Source organism: Staurois parvus, unplaced genomic scaffold, assembly GCF_062004578.1.
Source record: "Staurois parvus isolate SC_StPar_1 unplaced genomic scaffold, SC_StPar_1.0 ptg000086l, whole genome shotgun sequence".
NCBI lineage: Eukaryota > Metazoa > Chordata > Amphibia > Anura > Ranidae > Staurois > Staurois parvus.
In genome coordinates this window covers 875,992-887,551 of record NW_028317882.1, presented here as the reverse complement: position 1 = coordinate 887,551, position 11,560 = coordinate 875,992, and the positions used below count along the sequence as shown (strand labels likewise).

Sequence of the window (11,560 nt, the reverse complement as noted above, 5' to 3'; positions counted from 1 at the left end):
TTTGCTTACCTGTGTTTGTGCGCTCGGCGCGCTCCAGAGCACTGAGACCGCGGTGTCACTGAGAACACCGGGTCCCAACAATCGGGGCGCGGGACTTCCGGTCCCGGGTCACATGATCGCTGTGATAGCCTCTGATTGGCTACCATCGAGGAGGTCACCAAGGTCTTCTCTGATGCCCGCCTCACCACCTGCCCCCTCGACCCTATCCCCTCACAACTCCTACGACCTCCCTCCCCCTCCATCCTACGCGCCCGCACCCACATCTTTAATCTCTCCCTCTCTTCCGGTGCATTCCCCTCCCCTCTGAAGCATGCGCACATCACTCCCATCACTCCCATACTTAAAAAGCCCTCCCTGAACCCCAATGATCCGAACAACCTCAGACCCATCTCCCTGCTCCCATTCACATCCAAACTCCTCGAGCGCTTAGTCTGCAATCGCCTAAGCTCTCACCTCAACGACAACAACCTCCTCGATCCCCTAAAGCCTGGCTTCCGTCCCCTACACTCCACCGAAACTGCCTTACTCAAACTCTCCAATGACCTTCTAACCGCCAAAGCTAATGGCCACTATTCAGTGCTCCTACTCCTTGACCTCTCCGCGGCCTTCGACACAGTCGACCACCCCCTCCTCCTCAAAAAACTACATTCCCTCGGCCTCAGAGATTCCACTCTCTCCTGGCTCTTGTCCTACCCATCACAACGCTCCTTCAGTGTTACCTATAACGCTACCACCTCCCCCTGACTCTCCCTCTCTGTTGGGGTCCCTCAAGGCTCTGTCCTCAGGCCCCTTCTCTTCTCCATCTACACCTCCTCCCTTGGCCAACTCATACACTCTCACGGCTTCAACTACCACCTCTATGCCGACGACACACAAATCTATCTCTCAACCCCTCACCTCACCCCCTTAGTCTCCGCCCGAATCACAAACCTACTAAACGACATATCAGACTGGATGTTGCTTCACTTCCTTAAACTAAACCTCTCCAAAACCGAGCTCCTAGTCTTCCCCCCAGCCCGCACACCACCCCCCATTGACTTCTCCATCATGTCCAACAATGCCACTATCAGGCCCGCCCCGCAGGCCAGAGTACTTGGTGTCATTCTGGACCCCAACCTATCGTTCCAGCCCCAAGTCCAATCACTAACAAACTCATGCAGACTCCACTTCCGCAACATCGCCAAAATCTGCATGTTCCTAACCCCAGAAACCACTAAACAGTTCATCCACTCCCTCATCATATCACGACTGGACTACTGCAACTGCCTCCTCACTGGCCTGCCTCGCCACAGGCTATCCCCGCTTCAGTCGATCCTGAATACGGCAGCCAGACTCATTCACCTTACCAACCGCTCTGTTACCGCCACCCCCCTCTGCCAATCCCTCCACTGGCTTCCGATTGCACAACGGATCAAATTCAAAATCCTAACACTGACGTACAAAGCTGTCCATCATACTGCCCCAAATTACATCACCGACCTAATATCCAAGTACCACCCAACAGGCACACTCAAGACCTCCTTCTCTCTAGTTCCCTGGTCTCCTCCTCCCATGCCGGTCTCCAGGACTTCCCCCATCCTCTGGAACTCCCTGCCCCAACCCATCAGATTATCACCTACTCTCCTCTCCTTTAGGCGCACCCTGAAAACCCACCTCTTCAGGGAAGCCACCCCACCCCCTGCTAATTGCCGACCTCCTCCACTCCTCCTACCACTTCATCCCCCACAGCTATCTCCTCCTGTACCACTATCTCCTCCCTCCTAGATTGTAAGCTCGAAGGAGCAGGGCCCTTGAACCTCTCGTGTATCACATTGTATTGGTATTGTTCTGTCACATGTTCTGTCTCCCTTTGTAATGTACAGCGCTGAGCGAACTGTTGGCGCATTATAAATACTGTATAATAATAAAATAATAATCAGTCACTGTGCAGCCCGGCCCCCTTGTTTTTTTTGTCTCACTATGAATGGAGAAGAGAGAAACATTGTATCTCTCTAATTCCTGGCATAGAGGGAAAAAAAAAAAAAAGATAAATAAATAAATATTAAAAAATAAAATAAAAAATAAAGAAAAATACCTAGATCAAGGTTTGATCTAGTTCAGTGCCAGGGTTAGTGTTTAGGTCAAGGTCAGGGTCAAATGTCATGATTTAAAAAAAATTGGTATCAGTGTCAGTTAGTGTTAATGTCAGTGTCAGTGTCAGTGTGTTTTAGATAAAAAAAAAGACAAAAACAAAATGCGCACTATTGTTTCTGGGCTGTACTACGGGTACAAACAACAAATAACATACACATATTATGGTATCACTGTGATCGTCAAGAGCTGGAGAATTTATTTTGGGTTGTTCTTTGCTGGTAGGTTATGGTCGTAACAAGAAACACACAGCTAAATAAAAAAAAAATATTTTTTTTACTATTTTGGACCAGTTTTCCTTTTGATAATAAAAAAAAAAAAATCAGGCGATATCCATTACTATTTACCACCAAATGAAAGCCCAATTTGTCCTGAACAAATCAATATATAATCCACCTGGATGTAGAAAGTAGTTGTGATGATATGTACGGTTTTACTAACACATGTCAACGTTGCAGAATTGTGCTTAGGCATTTAGATTTGTTTTACCCTTAGGTGTGAAGGGGTTAATGAAGTCTATCCTGCTTCTACCTAGTAAACTGCCATTTATTTCGTCCATCAGCTCATCCCCCCACAACTATTACCTTTTGTATCACTCAACCCTTCCTCCTAGATTGTAAGCTCTAACTAGCAGGGCCCTATTTTTTTTTTGTACCAAATTGTATTGTAACTGTAATGTCTACCTTCATTTTGTAAAGCGCTGCGCAAACTGTTGGCGCTATATAAATCCTGTATAATAATAAAATTAATAACAGAAAAAGTGAAAACTAGTGGTTATTAAATCTATGTGATTGCATGCAAACTGTGTGTATCTGTTGTGAATTTCCTGGTGCTACAAGTATCTGTGCAGTATCTCACCGTAGGTCTTTATTACCTTTGTTTTCAGTTCGTATTTTACTTCTATTACTATATAACCTCAAATATTTTACTTTGAATAACTACCAAGCAGCTTTCTCTGACAAAACTGCAGCATGAGCAGGTTTGGAAGAAACCACTGATTTCACAGGGGGAATGTATTTCCTTTCTGCCTTGTGATTGGTGTATTCCTCAAGCTGTGCTCATGCACCCCCCTCACTGAATAACATAGGAAGTGGATTAGTTTGAAAGCAGTGTACACAGCAGATGAGGCATGGGGAAGTTTTGTTGTGACAAGATTGCCTCGCTTGTTACATTTTAATGAGGAAACTGGTGTCTGTCATAGGATATGGGAGCACTGACTATTCTTCTAGCAGCTGGCCTGCTTCCAGGCGTAGTGCTCGGAAGTTATGTTATTAGCATAGACCCAACTAAAGATAGAAAACCGTTGAAGCATTTCTGGAAAAGCACAGGATTTTGGTAAGTCTCATTGGAATTTTGGTAAATTTTAAACCTGATGTTCTAACACTCTTCTAATTCTACTCTATGTGGGTAGATGATATTATAATAACATGTAATAATAAGGATCAATATAGTGTATATGCAGACAGAATCTGCAGTAGCTGTGTATGCTAACCAATCAGCTTCCATTTTCAGCTTCTTCAGTTAAGCTTTGAAACTGAAAGCTAGATGCTGATTGGTTGCCATTAGGGATAAGCGCAGGCATGTCTGGATCCTAGTCCGAACCCTCCTGAGTGATCCTGCCAGGAAGCTGTCATTGTACTGTGCAAATCATAAGTGGCTGAGGCATTGCCCTCCCTATGGCTGCACATATACAATGCCCATTTGTATACAGAAGAGCTGTAAAGCCACCAGATCTCCCCTACATCTGTGTGAGGGTGCCACTCCCCCCATCTGACACCCCCTCCCCCTCTCCAAGCTGTGTGTCCCAAGCTCACCTGTCCCAACTGTGTGCCAAGACCATCATGGTTGGTGTCAGGATGAAAAGTGGTGGGAGATCAGTGAACATCTGTTTGTTGATCTTCCCTTGGTAGTATAAGCACTCAGCTCAGAGCATTTCAGGGTTCAGAGCTGTCAAACCCTGACCATCATGGCTGGTGTCAGGATGAAAAGTGGTGGGAGAACAGTGAACATCTGTTTGTTGATCTTCCCTTGGTAGCATAAGCACTCAGCGCTGAGCATTTCAGGGTTCAGAGCTGTCAAACCCTGACCATTATGGCCAGAGAAACAACTGGTTGAGTATAGTCTTTGCTCAAACATCATTAAAAGATAGGTATGTGTTTTGTTTTTTTTTTGCAATCATACTTACCTAGATGGATGCAGCATCAATCTGATGCTTCAGCTGTCTCCCAATGGCTCTAAGGATGAGAACTGAGTGATCAGATATTGCTGATCTCTCAGTTCTCCCTGCCACTTACAGGAGCACTGGGCTGTGGAAGGGGCAGGAGCAGATCACTGAGAGGCTGAGCCAGGTGCTTTTCCAGGCTCCTGGATGGATCCCGACCATATGGTTGGATTCACAGCTTTTCACAGCTTGGAACGGTGACATCAGCTGAAAATGGGCCACAGGAGTGTAGAACGAACTGCTTTCCTGTGATACGCAGGAGCAGTACTGCATAATTCTGCTATAGGGTGGTCGGGAAGTGGTTAATCTTAAAAGTTAACTTTGTTTTTTGCATAATGTGACATAACATGCTACAAATGTACTTTTTTACATTTGTGCAGAAAAAAATGGCTTAGGCTGGCCATACACTATACAATTTTCTGTCCAATTTCTGCCCAATTTGCTTTAGATTTACTTTCAACTATGTAGTGCAAGAGCCTCCCTCAATACTTACCTGAGCCTCATCGTGATCCAGTGATGTGAATGACAGCCTTGGCTATCTCAGGTCTCTGCCTCCTCATTGGCTGAGACAGCAAGCGGGAGCCATTGGCTCCTGCTGCTGTCAATGACAACCAGTCAGCCAATGAGGGGATAGATGGGGCGGGGCTAAGGCATGGCTCCATGCGTGAATGGACTGTGGGGACACCCAACAGACAGGAGGAGCCAGGAGAGCCCACGGGGGACCCAAGAAGAGGAGGATCCAGTCTGCTCTGTGCAAAACCACTGCATACAGCAGATAAGTATAGCATGTTTGTTATTTTCCAAAGAAAAATGAACCTTCAGAATCGCTTTAAGGTGGGGTGAAAAGGTGAGTAGCAATAAGATGGCTGGCACTGATGATTTTATGTACGGATAATAGGAATCCCTTACACAACTGATGTTCCCTATGCCCTATGTCAGTGATGGCGAAACCCGTGGCACGCGTGCCACAGCCGGCACGCCGAGCCTTATCTGTGGGCACGCCAGGAGAATACTGTATTTTTCGCTCCATAAGACGCACTTTTTTTCCCCCAAAAAAGGGGGGAAAATGTCAGTGCGTCTTATGGAGCGAATATAGAGCGGCCGGTCCGGTATTTCCACCGCCGCCGTGTCAGAATACCGGGCCGGCCGCTCAGCTCTGTAGTGGGACCGTACCTGTCCCTCTATCCAGCGGCGCGCTGTCTTCCCGGCTTCTGTAGTGTGTGTGACAGCCGGGTCCCAAGTGCGCATGCGCAAGAAGCAGTGCTCTTTGTGAATGGTAAGGCGGTACCTGGGACACATGACAGATCCCAGAAGCCGCCGGACCAATCACAAAGCGCAGCGCTTCTCGCGCATGCGCACTGGGCATCCGGCTGTCCGACGAGCGCCCACACTACAGAAGCCGGGAAGACAGCGCGCGGCTGGATAAAGGAACAGGTAAGATAAAAAAAAAACTCTGCGGAAGTAAGAGCGGGTACCTGTCAAATTCAGGTACCCGCTCCCCCTCCCTCCCCAAAGGTCAGCAGTCATCTGTACTGTCCGCAGTCTCTGGTCATCCCTGTGCTTTCCGCAGTCTCTGGTCATCTCCTGTACTGTCCGCAGTCTCTGGTCATCCCTGTACTGTCCGCAGTCTCTGGTCATCCCTGTACTGTGTCCGCAGTCTCTGGTCATCCCTGTACTGTCCGCAGTCTCTGGTCATCCCCTGTACTGTCCGCAGTCTCTGGTCATCTCCTGTACTGTGTCTGCAGTCTCTGGTCATCTCCTGTACTGTGTCCGCAGTCTCTGGTCATCCCTGTACCGTGTCCGCAGTCTCTGGTCATCCCTGTACCGTGTCCGCAGTCTCTGGTCATCCCTGTACCGTGTCCGCAGTCTCTGGTCATCCCTGTACCGTGTCCGCAGTCTCTGGTCATCTCCTGTACCGTGTCCGCAGTCTCTGGTCATCCCTGTACCGTGTCCGCAGTCTCTGGTCATCTCCTGTACCGTGTCCGCAGTCTCTGGTCATCTCCTGTACCGTGTCCGCAGTCTCTGGTCATCTCCTGTACCGTGTCCGCAGTCTCTGGTCATCTCCTGTACCGTGTCCGCAGTCTCTGGTCATCTCCTGTACCGTGTCCGCAGTCTCTGGTCATCTCCTGTACCGTGTCCGCAGTCTCTGGTCATCTCCTGTACCGTGTCCGCAGTCTCTGGTCATCTCCTGTACCGTGTCCGCAGTCTCTGGTCATCTCCTGTACCGTGTCCGCAGTCTCTGGTCATCTCCTGTACCGTGTCCGCAGTCTCTGGTCATCCCTGTACCGTGTCCGCAGTCTCTGGTCATCCCTGTACCGTGTCCGCAGTCTCTGGTCATCCCTGTACCGTGTCCGCAGTCTCTGGTCATCCCTGTACCGTGTCCGCAGTCTCTGGTCATCCCTGTACCGTGTCCGCAGTCTCTGGTCATCCCTGTACCGTGTCCGCAGTCTCTGGTCATCCCTGTACCGTGTCCGCAGTCTCTGGTCATCCCTGTACCGTGTCCGCAGTCTCTGGTCATCCCTGTACCGTGTCCGCAGTCTCTGGTCATCCCTGTACTGTTAATTAGTTTGCACTACTGTACGAGTTGTTTTTTCTAAACCAAAAGCTCGATATTCAGGTTTCATTGCAATGTTGGCACTTTGAAAGAAATAAGTTGGTTTTGGGTTGCAGTTTGGGCACTCAGGCTCAAAAAGGTTCGCCATCACTGCCCTATGTTAAAGTATATCTAAAGCCAAAACTTTTTTTTTTTTCATTGGATATTGTAGGGAGGGTTAATCTGCTGTTTTTTTCTTTCTTTTTTTTTTGCTATGTCTCATTAGGAAGATTTCCTACACTTGCTGTCCTGTAGACTCAACAGAAAGATGACATCTTTCCAGCGTGAGGGAAATCACCTCATGGGCAGGTGTCTTGAGAACAAGGGTCCACGTGTGAGGATTTTTCCTCTATTCCTGTCCTTGTAGTAACTCAAAAATGTTCTGGATAGGGGGGTGCTCCCTGACATGCTGATCAGTGGGTCCCAGCCAATGATTCACAGCTGGAACCTGCTGATCATCAGAGCTAGTGTTTGCAAAAAACACAGATCTCTCTACTGACAGCGGGGATATGCTGTTTTTTTCTACCTACAAAACAGGCCTCCCTACAAAATCCATACCAGACCCAAAGGGCTTGGTATGGATGGGAGGGGGGGGACCCCACACCTTTTTTTAAAATTATTTTATAATTTCCGGCAATTCTTTCTTTTACATTCAGCTGTCAGTGGGAACCCAACTGACAGCTGAAACATGATGCATGCTTTTCACTACTAAAATTTTGCGTGACTTGATAAAATCATGCAGTATTTTAGTAGCCTTCTTTAGTGGATTCAAATGGTTTTTTTTATAAAATGCTATGCGGTATCCTACAGCATACTCGGATGCCCTGGATATGGACCAGTCAAACACTTCTAAATGCAAACGCTTATAAATGCGGTTAACTGTGTCTACACACGTTTACAAGTGTTTAGCTTTTGAAATGCTGGTAAAATCTACTCCTGAACGCAATTTTGCTGCGATCAAAAACCAACTGTAAACTCAACTGCCTGTAAACGACAGTAAGTGACTATGTGAACATGGACACAAAGGAAAACATTAGGGAGAGTTCAGGGGCTGCTGAAAAAAACACAGAAAAGTTCCTGAACGTCAGTTTATCAGCTGCAGTGTACATGAGCCCTTAACAATGAACAATGCACAATGCATTCTCCAGTCAGTCTGTTAGTTTGGAGAAGGCAGGGGGAGTGCCTTGCCATCCTAGGCTGTTGTAAAGTGTGTTTGTATTGATATGCATGGTGTAGGGAGACATAAGTCTAGTCCCTGCATGCAATGGTGGCTCAATAGGATACTGCAAAGTTGCAAGAGAAATGAGCCACTATGATACAGGAATCCAGGGGCAGCCGGGGGGGGCTGACCATTTGGAAACTCGGGCATTGCCCAAGGGCCCGGGGTCAGTAGGGGGCCCCATGAGATGCCCCTGGTACCTTTTTCATAGGATTTTTTGAGTTTGGGCAAGGACACAGGGGCCCCATGATCCCTTATTGTCTGGGGGCCCCATGAGTTGTCAGTCCGCCCCTCGGGACAACAGGCATGCCTTCAGCACAACAAGAACATAGACAAGGGTTAAAAGATAAAGGAACTGCACATCAGTAAGTGATCAGTTGCACACAATTATCTACCTTGCCAATTTTTTTTACTTTAAAGCAAATCACAGAAATGTTATGCCATTCTCCAATCTGGCTATTTTTGGCTTGATCTGGTACATTCTCATGTCTGTTGTGGTCTAGCAGATGTTTGCCTACCAGGCACTGTTTGTGTTGGAGGAGAGGAACATTGAAGAGGTTAGAAGATCGTTTAACCACTTCAAGTCCGGACACTTTTACCCCCTTCCTGTCCAGGCCAATTTTCAGCTTTCAGTGCTATCACACTTTGAATGACAATTGTGCGGTCATGCAACACTGTACCCTTTTGAATTTTTTAGCATTTTTTTTTAGACAGATAAAGCTTTGTTTTGGTGGTAATTATTCACCGTTGGGATTTTTAATTTTTTTGCTATGTAAATGAAAAAGTCCCAAAATGTAAAAAAAAAGTGTTTTTCTTATAAAACTTTGCAAATAATATTTCATCATAAATCTTGGCCAAAATTTATTTTCTGTTATCTGTTTAGTAAAAAAAAAATTAGTTTATAACCAAAAATTATAATTTTTAAGCTTTTTTTTTACATTTGAATTTTTTTTATATTATTATTTATTTAGTTTATTTTTTTTACATACTGTCACCCTAGCAGTAAAGTGTCACCATGTACTACTTGTGGGGGGTGCTGAAGATTTTTTTTTTTCTTTTTACACTGATTGCTTTTACACTCATAAAGGCTGTAAAAGCAATCATTTCTCCTTCTCTCTGGCTGCATTCTTGCAGCCATTGAGAACTACTGTGTGAGCTGTGATTGGTCACAGCTTGTCACATGGTACAAGGCTGTTGTGAATAGCCTTGTACCATGTGACCTCTGTGATTATTCACAGATTTCAAAAGTAGTAAGTAATGATGTCAGAAGTGATATCATGCTTACTACTCTGCATGTGATCTTTGATTGGCCAATCAGTGATCATATGATCGGGACCTCGCACAGAGGTCCCAATCACCAGATCATGGTGCTGTGTGCTCCCAGGGAGCGCTAACAAGCAGGGGGCGGAGGGGCCGTTTATAAATGGCTACCCGCCCTTGCACTGCCACCGTCTGGCCGTTTATATACAATGACCGGATGGGAGGTGGTTAAAATTGCTTTTGTTCCTGTTCCTGAGATAAACCAAACATTTCCTATTTCTGATATGGGCCTGCTGTACCATGTACTTGTATGGAATATCCTGTCCTCTTTGTATTGCTTCATTTGTGTGAAATCCCTGGTGTTCCTCTGCTTTCCTTTTAAAAACTGACTTCACTAGACATGGGAGCACAGCATGGTCAGTTTTCTGGCTGTCCTTGGTGCTAATCCCATGATCACACTTGTGCTGACACGCCCCCCCCTCTAGTGTGCTGTTGTGTCTCCTTCCTGAGCTCTTTATGCAGCTGAGAACAGAGGGTATATGCTCACTTATAAAAAAGGACGAAAAAAAGCTTATCATTTTTGTTATATCTACATAAATGTTTTGCCCTTCATTTATAGTTTAAACTGAATAAGTTCTTTTCCAAGGTGATGGTTTGCATATACTTTAACCACTTTCCCGTTGCCCTATAGCAGAAGTACTGCTATAGGGTGGCAGGGCTGCGCAAAATCACGTGTGTATATATATGTGATTTGCAATTCTGGGTAGAGGGCACAAGTGCTTGCGCGCTGCACTACCTGTGCCGCTATTGGCGGCTAGGGATATCAATCACCGGTCCCAGCCAGCGATTCCTGGCCAGTACTCGGCGATTGTCAGGTAAAGCTGACAGGACAGGCCTGTGTGTAAACAACACAGGTCTCTCACCTGTCAGCATGGACATGCTAGTTTGTATCTCTCTGCACAGCAGAGAGATACAAAGCAGCATGTTTCCCTAGTAAAACACAGCACACAGTAAAACGCACACAGTTAACCCTTTGATCGCCTCAGATGTTAACCCCTTCCTGCCCAGTGTCATTAGTACACGTTCAGTGCCTTTTATTAGCACTGATCACTGTGTCAATGTCACTGGGGATGTCAGTGCCAGTTAGTCAGTTCCCCCCAGTGTCAGAATGCCTACTGTAGTCCTGCTATAAGTTGCTGATCGCCGCCATTACTAGTATAAAAAAAATACATCCAGTATATATACCGCCATTTGTAGATGCTATAACTTTCACGTAAACCAATTTTTTTTTTTAGCAAATACATGAAGCAGAATACATTTTGGTCTAAATTTATGAAGAAATTTGATTAAAATTTTTTATTGGATATGTTTTATAGCAAAAATCAGAAATATAGGGTTTTCTTTCAAATTGGCTGTCTTTTTTTTTTTTTTTTGTTTATAGTGCAAAAAATAAAAACCGCAGAGGTGGTCGAATACCATAGAAAGAAAGCTTTATTTGTGGGAAAAAAATGACATACATTATTATTATTATTATTATTATACAGTATTTATAAAGTGCCGATAGTTCATTCAGCGCTGTACATTACAAAGGGGGACAGAACATGTGACAGAACAATACCAATACAATGCAAAACATGAGGGGATCGAGGGCCCTGCTCTTTCGAGCTTACAATCTAGAAGGGACGGGATAGTGGTACAGGAGGAGATAGCTGTGGGGGATGGAGTGGTAGGAAGAGTGGAGGAGGTCAGCAAGTTAGCAGGGGGTAGGCTTCCCTGAAGAGATTGGTTTTCAGGGTGCGCCTAAAGGAGAGGAGAGTAGGTGATAATCTGATGGGTTGGGGAAGGGAGTTCCAGAGGATGGGTGACACCCTGGAGAAGTCCTGGAGGCAGGCATGGGAGGAGGAGACCAGGGAACTAGAGAGAAGGAGGTCTTGTGAGGAGCGGAGTGTGCGTGCTGGGCGGTACTTGGATTTTAGGTCGGTGATGTAGTTCGGGGCAGTATGGTGGACAGCTTTGTACGTCAGTGTTAGGATTTTAAATTTGATCCGTTGCGCAATCGGAAGCCAGTGGAGGGATTGGCAGAGAGGGGTGGCGGAAACGGAGCGGTTGGAAAGGTGAATGAGTCTGGCAGCCGTAT

The 11,560-nt window shown here is 46.2% G+C and overlaps 1 protein-coding gene across 1 annotated transcript in view; it reads left to right on the top strand.

Moving 5' to 3' along the window:
- Positions 1–3,230: 3,230 nt before the first annotated feature.
- IDUA (alpha-L-iduronidase) overlaps positions 3,231–11,560 on the top strand; it is a 200,776-nt gene continuing 192,446 nt past the window's right edge. The window contains exon 1 of the mRNA XM_089669962.1: positions 3,231–3,465. Within this exon, the coding sequence (XP_089526088.1) occupies positions 3,335–3,465 (131 nt within the window). The 5' untranslated portion in view covers positions 3,231–3,334. The remainder of the gene's footprint in view (positions 3,466–11,560) is intronic.